The sequence below is a fragment of the Hirundo rustica genome, chromosome 1 (assembly GCF_015227805.2).
Source record: "Hirundo rustica isolate bHirRus1 chromosome 1, bHirRus1.pri.v3, whole genome shotgun sequence".
Lineage (NCBI taxonomy): Eukaryota > Metazoa > Chordata > Aves > Passeriformes > Hirundinidae > Hirundo > Hirundo rustica.
The window spans coordinates 140786451-140804190 of NC_053450.1; the positions used below are offsets into that span (position 1 = coordinate 140786451).

General features: G+C 47.5%; 1 protein-coding gene across 1 annotated transcript; it reads left to right on the forward strand.

The window, feature by feature from the left end:
* Window positions 1-12702: 12702 nt before the first annotated feature.
* BAMBI (BMP and activin membrane bound inhibitor) lies at window positions 12703-17393 on the forward strand. Its single transcript, XM_040063890.1, has 3 exons — window positions 12703-13038; window positions 15856-16146; window positions 16597-17393. Exons 1-3 carry the CDS (start codon window positions 12963-12965, stop codon window positions 17013-17015), a joined length of 786 nt encoding a protein of 261 aa, XP_039919824.1. The 5' UTR covers window positions 12703-12962; the 3' UTR covers window positions 17016-17393.
* Window positions 17394-17740: the final 347 nt, after the last annotated feature.

A 17740-nucleotide genomic window follows, 5' to 3' on the forward strand; every position in this document is an offset into this window, starting at 1 on the left:
GTAAAACAAAACAGGTTGTCTATGAAGATAAAAGGTATTTACTGTCCAGGAATACAAAGTGAGAGAAGAGCAAACTATAGACAAAAGTCTTGAGTAAAATCAGAATTAGTAGGTGATTTCAGGGAGGAAGCCTGAAGGAAAAGGGAGTTACCCAGAACTGGCAATTCCTTTAAGTAATAATTAAAATATGAGTTCCAAGAATCCCCAAAGAAGTTGTTCCAGCATGGACCAAGGAAAGAAAAAGCAGTAAGGGCTCAATGCAATCTCTTCTTTCACAAGGTAGGAGTGTAGAGAAAGTGAAAAGTACTTTTTCTGAAAAAACATGGAATGAAACTCCTTGGTGAAAAGGACATCTGTGCACAGAGCAGAGCCCACCACAGGAACATGGCTGGGGAGCAGGTGGTGGGGAGCAGCCCTTTGGAAGGTGTCTGAGAGTGCATCTGTGCACCACAAGCTGAATGTGGTTCTGGCGGTGTATCTATCAGACACACCTTGCTGATTCCTGCTTTCCCAAACTCCCTTCCTAGCCAGCAGTTACCACCTACATTGAAATTTGGACTCCCTTAGCTAGACAACTCTTCAGGAATATCCGCTGGAGTAGCCTTAAAATTTACGACGGGGAGATTAACTTCTTCCTTTTGGAGATCAGTTCAGGATATGTCTCAGTGTGTTGCTGTTGCAGAAAAGCAGCAAATTTAGAGGTATATGCTATGTTCCTGTCTGCAAAATGAGGCAAGGAGGGTCTGAGGTGTAGGGTATTTGTGGACTGCACTTTGGAAAGAATCTGGGCGAGAAAGAAGACAATGATCTCCAAAACACGACTGACAGAGAGGGCTGAAAAAACAGGGGTAGCTTAGCCTGGGGCAGCCTAAGGGTGAAAGAGGGGAACACGCAATATGCAAATCTTCAAATATATACAGGATTGTTGCAAGAAGCATAAGTTTTTCTGTGTCCTTGGCACGTAGACAAGGAATAAGCAGCTCTGACTTCACTATGTTGGATTTTTTTTTTAGTCAACCGTTACTTTTATTCTATTTTTGTTCTGAAGTGATTAGTGTGCCATGATACTCTATAGCTGCCGGCAGCTCTCTCCTTGTCATTTCTGGATGATTGTAGATAAGCTTCCAATATCTGTAGAACTTGATGACTTCAATTTTGGATGCTGAACAAATCTCACACATTATTTTATGTACTGGAGCAAGAGTCTAGCGTGGGGTAGGGCAGCACTTTGCATAACTGAATTATTTCTGCAGATCAGTTGAGAAATATGGTTCATTTCTGTTCCTTTCATCTATTGTTAAAGGGTCAAAGAAGATGGCCTCTGATGATTTCTGCAGGGGTATGGCTTGTATTCTCTAAAGTTTTTCTGTGAGGGCATTGTTCAAGGGAAAGCCAGGCGAAGAGGTTTTTTGTGTGGAGGTTGACTGGACCTCTGCAGTGGAGCACTGTCCATAGGACACTGCCTTCTGCTGAGGGAGAACTATCTATTGAAGTAAGTGTCGTGTTTTCCAGTGGGGATACTTGAATGGGTGTTTACTGCTGGGTGTGCAAATTCACCAACACATTCTGGCTGTAGGTGCTGCACTGTAGGCTCTCACTGACAACTGGCTCTGCTTCCCGTGTCCGCCACGTTCAGACCTGGTTTGTAAACCTCACCCTATGGCAATATATGAGTGTTTCTGTGGCAAATGGGAGCTCAGCACCATTGAATTCCCCTGAAGAATCCCACTCTTAATCACTGAGTCTGGAGGAAATAAGGAGCTCATGAATGAGTTATTGGGCTTTCTGAATCAGCTTGTTTGGATTCAGTACCGGCTTTGGTAGTGGTCCAGTGAAGTTTAATATTGTGATAAGAGCCATGGGGGCTGGTGACAGAATTACGTGTTTCCCAATTTATAGTGAATCAATTAGCATTTATTTCTCTTGCTTCAGAATTGACATGTGCCTTTTTATTTAGGATCATCACCTGCACCACAGTTGAGAAAATGTAGGTCTTTTAAGAAAATATCATGAGAATTAGTAATTTTTGCTGACTTTTTTTAATACTGGGCTTTAGGGACCTTCTAGAAGAAATGTGCTTCATAAGCTGGAGGTATCTCCTGACACATTATCTGCCAGTCCCTGCTGGTTGATGGTAAGTCATTGCATACCACCACATTTTAAAGTAATCTGTGTGAGGGAGTCTGAGGCAGCTGTGTAGTTTTAAGGATTAAGGTAGGACCCTGGCTCAGTTTCCATTTTCAGAGTTCTGACAGCCCCTTCTTTCAACACAAATGAAGTAAATCTCTGACACAAATGTAGTGAGAAGGACTGTTACAGATGTGCCAGGAAAGAGGGAAGGAGCATGCCTTCTCAAAAAGCCTAGTCATTTGTGCTTTCCTAATTATGTCACTGAAATCAGAAAGGAAAAACTCTGTCAGCCACGGTGAGGTATTCCTCACCCAAGTGTTCCTGCAGGATTGTCAGGGATGGAGTAGGCCATGGAGAGACTTGGGCACAGTGAAAAATTCTGAGCTTGGCACGCTGGAAATAATGATCTGTTTCTGGAGCATGGTACTAGATTTTAGGAATGAAAGTATGAGCACTGTTGTGGATTTGCCAGGATGGATGTAGAGGGGCCTTCTCAGCTGAGAGAGGGATCCTGGCAGCACTGTCCTACACAGTATCCCTGAATGCTTCTCTCCTCCTGCCAAATATCTGCTCCTCAAACTTCAGGTGCACCTCATCTTTGTGCTCCCCCTGCACCTACTTCTTGTCCCCAGCTCTTCCAAGCACCTCCTCGGTGCCAGCTGGGCTCCTAGGTTTGTTGAGTTGCCAGCCAGTAGAGGGGACAGTGAGGACAATTTTTCACACATCAGTGTTTGGCAGTGCCAGTGCCTGTCAGTCACTATGTCCTCAGCCTTCATTACCACACTTTTTTTCCTGGCACATCACCCCTTGTTCCCTCAGCAGAGTGCCAGGACTAGCTTTTCTCACTGCCGGATTTGTGCTCAGATCAGCTCACTGCATTTCACACGGGTGTCTCATTCCTCATCCTTCTTCCCTGCTAGCTTTTTGGACTCCTCTCCATTTTGGCCAGTTTTCACTCCACTTTACTTTGTTCAAGAAGAAGAACTTCTCATAGAAGAGCAGAGCTCAGTTCTTGCTGTTGCTGCTTTCTAGCTTCACGTGTAAATACAGCAGAAAAAAGTGTGAGCGACAGAGATAAAAGGAAGTCCAGGTTTTTGGGGAGAGGCTTGAAGAACATGTCAGTAGAGATGACTTAAGCAACTTTGGTTCTGACCATGTGTAAAGAGCAGAGATGTACGTAAGTGCCCAGCAGCCCAACAAAGCTGGTGAGTTGTTATTCTCAGCTCCTCACCATTATCCAGGCAGAGCTGCCAGTGGATAGGCAAAGAAACTCTGTGCCAGCCTCCCTAGAGCTGAATCAAGTGTTACCTCCTGCTACTGGAAATAGATGTTTCAGTTGGCATTTGTGTCATGAATTAGCCAATGTTGTTTTAACCTGAGAGTTTCGGGAAAGGCAAAGAGGTTTGGTTAAATGAAATGGTCCTGGCTGGACATAGCACAGGGACAGAGCTGCTGCCAGTGCCCCGCTCTGCCAGCCCTACTCTGAAAACAGCATCACACAGGGTCTTCCTTTCTTTGGCACAGAGCTTGAGTCCAGCTTTATTCATGGGAGTGCAATTCAGATGAATATTACCTGTATTTATCTAGAAATGCATGTATCTAGGGTTAACAACAAGGGTACTAATTAATGCAGATTGTTGTGTCTGATTTCTATCATGCTAATAGCCATTCAGTTGTTAAGCTGTTGCTGAATGTAGCAGTTTCGCTTACTTGGTCTCCCAATATCAGCCCTTATGTTATTCCCATGATTAGAACAAGATGAGTTTAAAATTTGCCTTTAGGAGGAAAAAGGACATTCTGTCCTTTATCAACCTTCCTGCCAGGCTCTCCATGGGGACCTAAAGTGACACTTAATATCAGTCTGAACGTGTCTTTAGAGAGATTGATAGTATTTTTTTTCATTAGGACTCAATAACGAAGATGAAAGTGAAAACTAGATTATTATTGAATTGAATAAAAGAGGAGGTGGTCATAGATGGGCTGCTGGGAGGGGGGGTGCCAGACATGGCTGCAGCAGCCACAAGCAGCACAGAGTTGCCTTGAGCATCAAAGGCAACAAAGACAAGACAAAGCAGTTGGCCAGCCTGTTCACAGTCTGTGGGCAGACTGGTATATTTGCTGAAGGCTGTAATTTACTCCCTTCATTACTTTTGGTACTCCATCTCTGAAGCTCCCTTTGAGTCTCAGATGGCAACACTCACTGCCTCCTTTTTTAACTTCTTTCTGCCAAAGTGAAGGACAAATATTCCTCCATAAACATGTAACGGTATTGGACACACAAAAGTAGAAGAGCAGCATGTTGGAGGTATGGCAGAGGAAGAGGTTGGCAGCCTGGTGGAGTCAGAACCAGCTCTGTTCTGCAGTGCAGAGATGTGAATCTGGGGGCAAGGCTTGGGGATGGCTGCTCAGCAGCTCTGGCTCTGGGCAGCACTCTCCTGCTCCCCACCTCCAGTGTGTTCAACTCTCATGTTTCACTACTGTGCCTTGCAACCTGTGGAGAAGACTTTGGTTTAATATCCTACTCTGCTGTATAACACTTTTTGTTACAAAAGGTGCTTTGAGAATAATCAGGATGGCTTTCTCTCTCTGAGGCTTCTTAATTTTGTTTTAGTCATGTGTAACTTTAATGTCTTGCATTTGTGGTTATGAAAACATAGGGGCCACACTTCTCCCCCCTTCAGGACTCTCACCCCTCTGAACTCAGCCTTCTTGCCCCCTCGCTGCCTCTGAGGCCTGGGCTGTGAAAAGTCTGAATTTCTGTTGCACTCAGTATCACATTCTGCCAACACTGCTCTCTCCACCCATCCTTTCCTTTGCCTCATCTGCCTTTGATCTCACAGTGCTACTACAGATGAACCCTTGTGGCTTCTTGAGGTGTTACTGGCAACAAGCTGCATATCCTCCTCCCCTGCCTGAGATTATCCTCTCAGTCAGAGGGTGCTCAAACCTGTTCCTTGGGTGCTTCAGTGCCAGGCTGCAGATGACAGTGATCCTGTCGGCAGTCCCTGTCACAAGGGTGGGAGCCCCTCAAGCACAGCTAGCAGATAGCTGAGGGTATCACTACCTTCACCCTCTCTGGTTAAACCCACCAGATGTGGTGGGCTTGGGTCTTCAGATGCTGCCCTGCCTGGCATCTCGGATATTGAATGCCTTCAGCTTCTTACATATTTGTCAAACCCCACTGCGGTTCCCCTCACCCTGTTATTTGTCCTTTCTACAATTATTCTGACTCAGAGTTATCAGAATTACAAGCTGTCTCAGATGTACTTACTGATTCTACCCTAGAGCAGGGAAGTGTCCACACTCTTCCTTTGGAGCACACCATCACATGCTGCTAGAATTTAAGCGGGGCCACAGCCTTAATTGACTTAGCTCTTCATGTCCACTCTCACAAATACTTTTTTCCCTTCTCATTTTCATGGTAAAGTGAGAATTAAGGTTTTATTCTTATTGCACATCTGTGCTAAGTTATCCTGCTGCCATCTATTTCACACAGCAGCTTTGTGGGGGGGAACTATTAAAATCTTGCTAGGATACATATCCATCTTGAAACTGCTGGTCCTTGCTCTGAGATCTGGCTCCGCCTTCAGTTTTTTCTACTGTATTTGCAAATGTTTGTCAGAACTGGAGCTTGGTGAAATCTGGCAGAGTGCTGCCTATTTAAGTAGCTGAGACTCCAGTCTGTTGCAATGTGTAAAGGCTTTCCTGACTTCCATTGACTGCCTTGTCTCTGGCATTTGGCTCTGAAATAAGCGACTCAGAAAATAGAGTTTGAGCAATAAATATTGACTAACATGAAGTAATGTATCTCTGGAGAGTTTCTTTATCTGCATCAAAAGTTTCAGAGCTGCTGTTGTGAAGGGGCTGCTGACAATAGATTTGCAAGAGTGTAGAACAGTCTCACATTGCCCTCAGGCCCTGCAGAGCACCCAGGGTTTGGCTGCTGGGTGTAAGTTTTCCAAGGGTTTGGATAAGTCCCCCAAGAAACTGGTGTTTGTGTTCAGACTCATGGACAGTCTGTGTTGCATGTGCAAATATAAGCCTGAGACTCTTGCTTAGGCAATAAGCTCTTATTCAAAAGAGGCTCTGGTTTCACTGGCAAACATGACTGGGTTTTTTTGCTACATGTCCTAGTCCAAACTATAGTTTTCTGTAAAAAAATGTTACTTGAACTGTGTGTTCTGTCCTGCTACAGTGATGCTTTATTTCCCGGGGATTTTGGCCATACCCGGTGTCAGCTCTCCTCCTGCACGCATACATTATGCTGTGACAGGACCTATTTAATGGTTTCTCCTGCTTGGGATCTAAAGCAAATTCCTAATATTTGCCATACCTTATCTCTAGACACCTGATAACTCCGATCTGATAGGTGGTGCTTGACTTTTTAGGTACCGTTTATAAATTCTGACATATAACACCTTCACATGGGTGCTTCAGAAGGCGATGGCTGAATACTGGATGTTAACCCCTGCGCGCAGGATGTGGCTGGGGGTAGAAGCTGATGCGAGCCCCGGCGTACCCGCACTGTTCTTACTCTTCTGGCGATGGGATCACTCATCTCCACGCCTGCGGGCAGCCGCATCCTCCCGCACCCCTCCGCGGCACGCCTCCTCCCCGGGCCGGCCGGGCCGGGTTCCCGCTGCGGAGCGGCCCCGCTGTCGCTGCTAGGGCCGGCTCTGCCGGCAGAGGGCAAGAGGGGCCCGCGCTGAGCCGCCGCCGGCCCGGGAGCGCGGCCTGCCCGGCCCGGGAGCGCGGCCTGCCCGCAGCCTCTGCGGCGCTCACCCCGGGCCGCCTTCATCTCAGGGAGGGTTCCGTAAGCCTGCCCCGGCCTTGGCGGCTCCCTGACCCCCCGGCGGCCGAGGGGGGTCTGTGCCCAAGGAGTCCAAGGCGAAGGCGCAGCTGAGTGGGTCCAGCGCAGGCCCCTCGCCTCAAGCCGGTGTGAGCTCTGCTCCGAGTTCAGCGGCCCGGCACAGGGATAGCGATGCCGAACCACCCGCACCGTGCTCCGGCAGAGCCGCGGGGCAGGTGGAGCTCCTCTCTAGCATTTCCTCTCTCCTCCCGGGGAGTCGCACCCCACACCGGGGAGCTGCGGGGAAGAGGCTGCGGGGGCAGAGAGGGTGTCTGTAGGGAAGGGCTGGAGGTTACGGGGTTGGGGCTGAGCTCGTCCTGCCCCGGGACAGGACGGCGTTTGGCTCTGGCCGAGGGATTTGGGGCTCAGCGCATGACTTTCAATGCACCGTGACCGTGAACACACCGAGAATTTTACAGACACGGGAGTCTCCTAGGATAAGGCAAAGGGAAAGGAGGCTCCGGGACCCCGGCAGCAGTCAGATCCAGAGTGACTGCCCCAAATGCACCGGCACAGGAGACAGGCCTGCCCCGCGAGCATCCGCGCTGCTGCCGGCGGGAGCCGGGCGGGGCCGGGTGCGGGGGTGCGGGAGCCGGGCCGGGCCGGCTCCTTCATGTGCGTCTCACTTTGTATTGAATGATGTTAAGCAGAGCCGGAGCTGGCGCCTCGGCCTCATTACCTTCAATTACAATAATTGTTGCCTCTCTCCAGTGTTTTGCATTTCTCCCTGGGGGAAATCACTCTGCTGCTTCTTTTCCAGTCTTGCTACAGCTTTCTCCTATCGATTGGATCGCTCTGGCCCCGATTCTTGGAGCGATGCCTCCAGGAGGATAAATGCAAATCGCCCTATTGATTGGGAAGAGTAGGAGTGCAGCTCGTTTGGGGGAAGGAGGATTAGTTTTAAATGAAGAAAAAAAAAAAAAGTAAAGTGATGAGCATGGCAGGAAATGCTTCACTTTCTGGGCCTCTTAAGTAGTGTCTCTTTATCATGTCCTGTGTCTGAGGGGGATGCAGATTCGTGCCATCTGGATAATATATCATGTGCATGGAGAGGTGGATCCTGCGACATAGACACCGTTCTGGTTTCCTACTTGTTTTAGGCGAGCATGTATCACTGATCATCCCTGGAACGCAGCTCCCCTCCTCCGGTTTGAAGATAACTGGGTTTCACTGGAGACACGCTAATTGCTGCTGAAAATGAGCAGGGACTAATGTGCACCTCCTTGAACTGTCCCAGTTACAGGGGTAAAGCTCCTTGGGAGTTATTAACCTTGAGGGAACCTGCTCAGCAGCCTGTCTGTCACCGGGGAGCGGCTGGAGGAGCCAGCCTTTGGGCTCTGCATAGCCTTAGATCCTGAAATGGCTACTTGCTTCAGTAAATCCATGGCCAGACCCAGAAGTGGGAAGCTAAAAGGATTGCACAGTCACATTATGTTCCCTGCCCCTTGGGCTTTATGCCAAGCTAAGCTATCTTAAGCCTTAATTATTTTTTTAAAGGCAATAATCAGCATAAATAAATGTAATTCAGTAGAATTAGCTTGTGTGTATCATATCCCGAATGCTAGCAGGGTAACTCAAAAAACAATGGTTGGTTGCTGGCTAGTGTTAAGCAGTTAACAAAAATCCCCCAAACTACTCTGATTAATGTTGCTCCAAAGATGCTTTAAACAGTCCCAATGCTTTTAACTTCACATAATTTCGAAACGAGAAATTCCCAGCTGAATCATAATTGCAAGGTGCAAAAAGGAATGGATATGGTGTGCAAATGTTGCTCTTGACACCGATTTGAAAGGACTCCAAAGCAGTAGTACTAACCTTTCCTTGCTAGTGCGATGGGCATCTGATGTGGCAGTACTGACAAATGCTGGTGTGTGCATGCAGATACAGCGATATGCAAATCCTCATCTTCCTGAGGAATGTGGGTCTCCCCAGGGCAGGGCTGCAGTGATGCCTTGACTAGGGAGGTGATTGTAAAAAGGATTTCCAAATTGCAGCTCTAATTTTTTATTTTTGTCTAATTTTTTTTTTTTTGGGGGGGGGGTGGGGGTGCATTCGTTGTTGAAAAGTTCAAACAAGTGAATAATATTGTTGGAAATTGACATAAGGGTTACATCCAATCATTTGGGAGAAATGGTGGTGAGTTGCCAGCATGCCGTGAAAGTTTATAGACGGGTGAGGAATTCATGATAGTGTTCAAAGCTGCCGGATGAAAGAGTTACTTTTGATTCCAAACTGTTTTTCTGGAGTGAGTTACCTAAATCAGGGGCACCTGCAGGCTGAAGTTGTAACTTTGTTTTGCAGACAGGCTGCTGTGGTGGCACATAAACAGTGTGCAGTAGCAGCAGGGAAAGGTATTAATGCCAATTCATGTAAAAAAGAGAAAGAGAACATATGAAAGAAACAAAACAATGGGAGGAAGTAGAGTTTTCTAAAGCTGGGTTCCTGTAGCCAGAAAAGAGCTTTTCTCTTGTTCAAAGTTCTCTACTTAGAAAGTGCTGCAAGGCTGACCTCTGTCTTGGCTTGTTTTATTTTCCTCGAGTCAGGAAAGGCCTAAACCCCCCATGGCAGCCATCCTCTCATGCCAGTGCTGGCACTCTCAGGCACACGGAGATTCTGGAGAAGGTGATGGGTGTGACTTGGCACCTCACTGGAGGGATTTCACCCTGACATTTGGAAGGAGACTCTTGCATGGCTGTACTGCTTACACACTCCTGGTGGAAAATAGTGAGTCTCTTCTGGAATGTGATTGTAGTAGAGAGCAGGTGCTGTCCTGAGCTGTTGCTTGCCTGATAGGAGAAATCCTGGTCTGGAAAGATTCAGGACACTGGGTGCTCATCTGAATTGGTCTTTTAGAAGGACTTGTCAGTTCAAAAGTCCTCCTGCCAGAAACTTGGCACTGCAACTACTGGCTTGTGAAATGAAGTAAAAGAATCAAACCAGCTTTTGTGTGGCCTGCAAAGACTCGTCAAACGATCTCTTGTTTTAGTTGGCAATTTCTTCTTAAAGACAAGATATTGCATCTGTGACAGAGCTTTGAGCTGATGCAGAGAATGTACTCCTCTAGATGCTGCCCAAAGTAGTCCCTTTCTGTGAGGTGCCCAGAGGCTGATTTTGCAACCAGGTCCTTCTGTTCATGTTGGCTTCAAAGGGCTTCACATATCTGGTGGGAGGGACCAGCGCTGTGCTCTGCAGGCTCTGTAGTCCGTTCAAGTGGAGGCTTTAGGCTGCTCTCCCATGGCTGCTGGAGACATGTAACGCGGCCTCAGGCTCCTGACGCTTTCCTTGATGGTTCCTCGTAGTCATTACCCCACATTCCTTCTGGTTGCAGAACATGTTGTTATTGCTTTGTGCTGGGTCTGTCTCCTGTCCCTTTTTTACAGGCCAATCTGGCCCTGTTAGCTCTTGTCTCTAAAAGAATCACAAATTAGCACTGCAGAAGCTGAATTATCTTGTTTATGTTACAGCCCGTCAGAGGACCCCACACAATCCTTCCATGTCTCTCCGAGCAGTGTACCCGAGAGTGAAGAGACACAGTAAGTTGGTCAAACCCTCCTGACACAGACTCGATCCACAGCTTTCCAAAAAGGTCTTTAGTTGCTTTGGGGAAACTAAGGCTTGGCAGCAATCCAAGCTGTCCTTCCCTCAGTTCAGTATTTCATGCATGCTTATAGCATGCAGAATTAGAATTTTTTTTTACAGTAAATTGTACCTCACAATTCAAATTTGACAGCTGTCAATGAAATTTGCTGTTCAAAACTGATCTCAAGCACATTGCCCTCTGGTTAGTCTGTCTGTGCTCCCTTGGCCAGGATGTTTATAATACTCAGGGAGTCTCTCATGTTACTTAGTGCAGTAATGTGGCTCCATGAATAAAAGCCATTTCCAGTCTGTCGGTACTGCCTGTAACAAATGAGATCTGTTAAATGCGCTTGTCACCGTTGATAGGAACAGGAGAAGCAGAATTGCACATGTTGCTATAATGATTCTAAGTTATAATGAATGATATTTCGTATGTTTGCAAATGAATGTGTGATAGCTGGTGCCAGACTGGGAGATATGGCTTGGCTGTTCTTGCTATTTCTGTAATTTCTAAACAGAAACAAGAATTAGAAAATTACTTTGTGGTGGAGTGCAAATATATCTAACATAAGTGTAAAGACTGCGGCACAGCACACGTGTATCTATCTTATACATATGCAAATAACAAGACTCACAGTAAAACCATTATAACATGTGATGGCATCAGCACTAATTAGCCGGAGATCCAGTCTGTTCCTCTCTGCCAAAGTAAACTGGAGTTATCTCAATCTCAGATTTCATATTTCCTCCTTTCTCTTTCAGGGAGGAATGTCTCCAACATGAGGTAGTGTGTCCCCTATTGAAAATGTCCTTAAAGAATGATAAAAAAATGTTCAAATTAAAACTCTGATGTAGTTTTTTATTATTATCTACACATTATCCATCAGCTTTAATACTAGTAGTGGACCCAAATATGCAAAGCATTTTGCCCATAAATGGGTAACAATCTGTGCTGTAGAAATCAAGGCTTATAAAAATGTAATGAGTGAAGAAAGAAGAAAACTAAGTTAGCAAAGAAATTTTAATTAAGGGGCAAATTTTTTTCAGGACGAACAAGTGAAGGAAAATTGTTGAAGCTATACAGGACCCACAGGAGCTGTATCGGAGCTCAGTGATAGAACACAAGCTCCTGCTTCCATCCCCGACAGCTGTTCTTGGAAAGGAAATACTGAAAGGAGAATAGTTACTGCAGGGTATATTCACTGCTAGCTCTGTACCACGGGCCTGCCCTTGCTGCGTGGATGCGACAGCAGCGGGTGAGACCCTGCGGGGCTGAGTGCGAGGTGCAGGAGCCCTCGAGCCGCGGGGTGCACGCCAGGCCGGGAATCGCCGTGGGGCCAGGGATGGACGCCCCGGCTGCCCCGGCCGATGGCTGGCGGCTCCGCGCTGCGTCAAGCCCAAGCGCAGGATTTCCATAAGCTTAGGTGAAAGCCCCGGCTGCAGTGAAACTGCCGCTGTTCCCGCTCGGGCAACATCTCCGCACCCTCGTGGGTCGGGAGCGGACAGACAGGGCCCGGGCTGGCGGCAGCGCCGGGAGAGCGGGCGCGGGAAGGAGGGCTCGGCCGCCGCCTCGTTCCGCTCCGGCTCTGCCCTCATCGCGACCCGGGGCTGAGGGCTGCTCATCCCTCCATCCCTCCATCCCTCCATCCATCCCTCCATTCCTCCATCCATCCCTCCATCCCTCCATCCATCCATAGCGGATCCGCCGAACTCGCAGTCAGAACATGATGTTTTTTAGTGGACCCGCGCTGCAGCCTCCGGAGAGAATTATCTCGGGGACCCGGCGGAGCCCGTTCCCTCGCCCCCGGGGAACCACGACCCTACGGCGGCGAGCGCGGGCGCTCGGTGCCGCCATCGGCCGCTCTCCCGGCGGCACTGCGGGGCTCCCGGCGCTCGGAGCCCCGAGCCGAGCCCGGCGCGCTCCCGGCCCGCCCGGCGCCGCCGCCGCCGCCCGGGGGCGCCGCGGGTGGGACTCGGGTCGCGCCGCGGGGCCGACGGGGGCGGGGCCAAACGGATCCCCGCCCACACCCGGCAGGCACAGCCAATGGGGAGGCGGAGGCGGGGCAGGGGCCCGGGGGGGTGCGGCCCAGTCCGCGCCCGGCGCCGGCCGTATTTACGGGGCGGGCGGCGCCGCGGCCGTGTCAGTGAGGCAGCGCCCGCCGGGCTCCGCCGCTGCGCTGCCGCCGCTCCTGCTGCTGCTCCTGCTGCTGCTCCTGCGGCCGCGGCGGAGCCGCGAGGGAAAGGCAGAGAGCCGCGGCCGTTCCCCCGGCCCGCCGCCGCAGCGGTGGCCGCGGCCGCGGCTCTGCTCGCAGGCGAGCGGCTCTTCGGCGCTCCGGCGGGGCAGGCGGGCGACGGCGGCTCGGTCGTGCCTGCGCTGCGGGCTGCGGCGAGCGGCGCCGGGTAAATGGATCGCCATTCCAGCTACATCTTCATCTGGCTGCAACTGGAGCTGTGCGCCATGGCCGTCCTGCTCACCAGAGGTGAGGGGCCGCGGCGGGGCACCCGGCGTGCCTGCGGGGGCCGCGCCGGAGGGAGCGGGGTGCCCGCGGCTGCCGCCCGAGGGGAGCCGGGCCCGGAGCTCTCTCGGGACCCCGCGCCGAGCGGTGTTGGCGGCCGAGCCGCCGGGTCTGTGTCCCCCGTCCCTCCCCTTCCACCTGGCCGCCGGTGCCGGGCAGTCACGGCCCCGCCGGCGTCCCCGCCCGCTGGGAGCCGGGCGCTCTGGGGTCTGTGGGCGCTGTGGTCTGGGGGCTCGGGGCTCTGGGGGCTCTGGGGCTGTGGTCTGTGGTCTGGCCGCCCGGGGAGCGCTCTCCGGGGCAGAGGCGACCCGCTGGCTGCCGGTAATCGTCGTGCTCCGGGGAGGAGAGTAAAGGATAAGTTAGCGTGGTGGTGATGTGCGACGGTATTTATTTATTTTGGAAGGAAGGCTGTAATTAACCCTAAATAACAGCCTTGCAGCGTGCAGGGGGGAGCCTGCTGGCCCCATCAAAGCGGGCAGAACAGGGAGTGACTGAGTGATGTGAAGTCGCAGATACTGAAACTATGTGCCTGATAATGATATAATTAGGGGATCACAGACTTCTGGCTGCTGTTGACTTCAAAAGCTTTAAGAGAAGCCTGCAGTCTCTCCTGTAGCCATCTTGACTAAAAGCAGACATTTTTCTTTAATAGCTACATACAGTAACAAGAAAGAGGAGGGAACAGAAGGGCATTGTTCACTGTTTCAAAATACTAAATACCCTTTCTGGCCTTTTGCGTAGCACAGGAAGAAACTTTATGAATTGACAGAAATACAGTAATACAAAGTCCATTCTGTTTTACTGAAAACGTGGCTTTAATTAAAAAGCAGTTGAATTAACCTGATGACTAGCCTGTCAAATATTGTTTGTAAGATTGTCTTAAGGGAATAAAATGTAGGTTTTTGAACGTGATTGTATAAGCAACTAAAATGAAAATATGTGTATTTTTCACTTTATTCCCGTAGTGTGCTGAGACTCATAAAAGAGCTGTCAGCTCTGATACTGTGTGCATCAGAGTATCTTATTTGTATCTTACATTTAACAGTGCAAAAATTATGAAAACTACTTTTTTTCAGGGGGGTAGGAGGGAGACCTCATATAGAATTCTTAGAAAATGGTTTGAGTATTTTTTTTCTATAGCATGCTGAATGACAGTGAGTGTGAATTAATGAATAATTAGGTTACTTGGTCTGAAAGCCCACGGGAATTGGACTGGAGACAGTGAGACACTCCATCATTTGGCTTCTATTAAGCAGAGTTATTAAAGAGCAGCAGGAACTTCAAGGCCTGGAGCCTGCAGTAGCATTTTGGGGAAAGTATTAAGGTAGCCCGACGAGGGCAAACTAACTTGTTTGGGATTATTTTTAACGTCTTGCAGAACAGTTTTTTTTAGATCTAGTTGGTAGGTAACATCATAAACATCATAAGAAGGGGTGGCAGCAGGGAAACCTGTAGATTGATTTTTGAAGTGCGGACTGTGGGAGGAAGACATCTAACTATTCACTAGCTTTGAAAACCCTGGTGCTACTATGGTGGCAAGTACAGTAGACACACCAAAGGTAGTTTTAAGTCTATTCTTCAAAGGATGTCTCCAAAATCTGGCTTCCTCTTAAACCTTGGCTCGATGGCACATTGCATTATGTTTGAGTTGCAACTTGCCTGGAAAGAGTAAGTTTTTGCTACAGAACAGGACATGTTTAATTCATACCAGAGCAGTTTGGAGAGCACAAAATGAAGAATTTTATGAAGGGAACTTTTTTATTGCTTCCTTCAGAAATTTTTGAGGTTTCCTGGGATTTTTCGTAGAGCCGGTAGAGGATTTTCAATCTTAAGTGTTTCCTCTTTTCTGCTGCATGTTGGATTACATGTGAAATTAGGGAGAGGCAGGGGGGAGCCTTTAGCCTTGGACTTTCACTCCATTAAAAAACTTCATATTTGAGGTGAGAGTCATTGTCTCTGATGAACAGAATAATTATACACTAGTACTTTTTTCTTTTATAATATTGATTAAAAAGTCTTCTTGCGTGAATAACTAGTTAAAGATTTTTTCTTTCGGTAGAAATTACAAATAGTTGCTCAGTTTCACACAGTAAAACCTTCCCGACTGAGCGACTTAGATGGTAATGGTTCTAGCTAATAGCTTTATAAGGTGTTAGTTAAACCTTTTAAATTTTGGCGCAGTATTGAGAGGTAATAAACAATTCAGCAGTTCTGATTCTTTTTTTTCATTTGTCACATAAATATTTGACCCTGGTATTTTTGTTGTGTGCTTATGCACAGTTATAAGATGTTACTTTTATAAAAATAGAATGCTGTTCCTGGAGTAATGGTTAAAACATAGATGTGACTTTCTTCTAGGACTGAAAGTGTGTGTTGCTTTTAGAACTGGTATTTCACTTTAAATGCAACTGCTGACAGTGAGTGGAAGTAGCTAAAAAATGGTCTTGTTAGTTATTTACCTTGGGGGAAAAAAAGCCACTGTGACCTTCCTCCCCCAGTCCCTGTTTTATCGAAATGCTCTTGCTTTAATTCAAAGGACTACAGTACTAGTCATTAAAGCAAGTGCCCCAAGGCCTTTACAGGGATTAAGGTTACAACGAGGTAGGCTCTGTACAGTGATGGGAAGGAAACAACCCCAGTTCTTGTGGATCTACTGTCTAGGGAAGTACATCAAAACTGGCACCGTTTGGTTGTGTGATGCATGTGGTTAGTAAGGATATATGGTGAAGTGTCCTTAGAGGACCAAATTCTTACCGTTCTTGCACGATTTTTGTTTTTTAGGTGAAATCAGATGCTACTGCGATGCTGCACACTGTGTTGCAACCGGCTATATGTGCAAATCTGAGCTTAGCGCCTGCTTCTCCAGACTGCTTGATCCTCAGAATACACATTCCCCACTTACTCATGGCTGCTTGGACTCTATTGCAAGCACAGCTGAGATCTGCCAGGCCAAACAAGCACAAAACCACTCTGGCACCACCACCATGTCCACTTTGGAATGCTGTCATGAAGATATGTGCAACTACAGAGGACTACATGATGTTTTGTCTCCTTCCAGGGGCGATGCTTCAGGTAAGGCAATAAAGCTTCAGTGAAACCCCTCTTCTGGCCATCAGGCCAGCAACAGTCAAAACCTTTTGCAGCTGCTGTTATTAATTTAGTTGTTAATGTCAGTAGAGACACCAGAGGGAGAAGTGGGTGGCTGGATGCAGGGGAACTTCTCAGCCAATTAGCTTTTTTGTCTGCGTTAGTATTGGAAGTTTCTCTTGCCATCTTGACGTGACTTCTAAGAATCAGTGGCAATGGTGTTCATAGTTAAATTGGCTGTCAGGGTGAAAATTTCCATGTTATAAGCAGACCTGGAAAACATTTTTTTTCTTTACAGTGGTATTTTCTGTAGGTACTTCAGAGTGTAGCCGTTGCTCCTTAAACTTTTCAGTGTGGGATTTAAGGGAGTTGCTTATATGTAAATCAGTGTATATATCAATCCTGAAATACGCTTCACATCATTCCTCTTTGCAGGACAAGGGAGCAGATATCAACATGACAGCAGCAGGAATCTCATCACCAAAGTGCAAGAATTGACTTCTTCAAAAGAGTTATGGTTCAGGGCAGCTGTAATTGCTGTTCCAATAGCTGGTGGGCTAATCTTGGTGCTCCTTATCATGCTGGCCTTGAGGATGCTCAGGAGTGAAAACAAGAGACTGCAAGATCAGCGACAGCAAATGCTCTCTCGTTTGCACTACAGTTTTCATGGACATCATTCGAAAAAAGGGCAGGTGGCAAAATTGGACTTGGAATGCATGGTGCCTGTGACTGGTCACGAGAACTGCTGCATGACCTGTGATAAAATGAGACATTCAGACCTCAGCAATGATAAAATTCTTTCACTAGTCCACTGGGGAATGTACAGCGGACATGGGAAGCTGGAATTTGTATGACCAATTATTTTTTAATCTGAGCTAAACTTACTCTCTGAACTCTTGAAGGCCTTTGGGTTCTACTGGACAGGAGCACTTTATCTTAAAAATTCTCATAAAACATCTTTGAGAAACAAAGGACCTCTGCAAACAGAATCTTGGATATTTCTTCTGAAGGATTCCAAAAGTTGTCTTATTTGCACAGAGTAAAATACACTCAAATGTATTGTTTGCTTCAGAGTTGTGAAAGCAAAAGTTAGAAGTTGTAAACACTGTCACCAGGGTTATCTTGAACTGTAGGGAGCTGAGAAGTGAGTTATTATAATAAACTGTATGCAAGCTCCTATGTTTCCTGACTTATTGTAAAGATTTTTAAAAATATATATATTTTGTCTGAAACCTGCTTGTGACTTTTGTTTTGGAAAACGGGTTTTCTTGCGGGTGATAGGGGAAAACAAATCAAGGTGTGCATAGTAATGCCATGCATAACAATTAGATGCTGAAAGCAGGCTCATTTCCTAGTCTGCAAAGGAATTTAGGTGGTTATTTGAGAATGAAAGTGGCAGCTTTGTTTTATACTTCAAGTAGCGAACCCACATTCTTGGCTGTAGCTTTTTTTTCATAACCTCAATGAATTCTTCCAAAGTTTTATGTGATAACTTTTTCTTCCTCTGTTAATGAAGAAAGACTTCCTTTGTGCAAAATGTGTCAGAAAGTTACTCGTAATTCTTTATAGCTGGTTTTCC

Excerpts from the sequence above, each read along its gene's own strand:
- BAMBI (XM_040063890.1), top strand. The coding sequence starts at position 12,963 with ATGGATCGCCATTCCAGCTACATCTTCATCTGGCTGCAACTGGAGCTG. Across the intron at positions 13,039-15,855 it reads GGCCGTCCTGCTCACCAGAG|GTGAAATCAGATGCTACTGC; the intron begins GTGAGGGGCCGC and ends TTTGTTTTTTAG. Across the intron at positions 16,147-16,596 it reads TTCCAGGGGCGATGCTTCAG|GACAAGGGAGCAGATATCAA; the intron begins GTAAGGCAATAA and ends TCCTCTTTGCAG.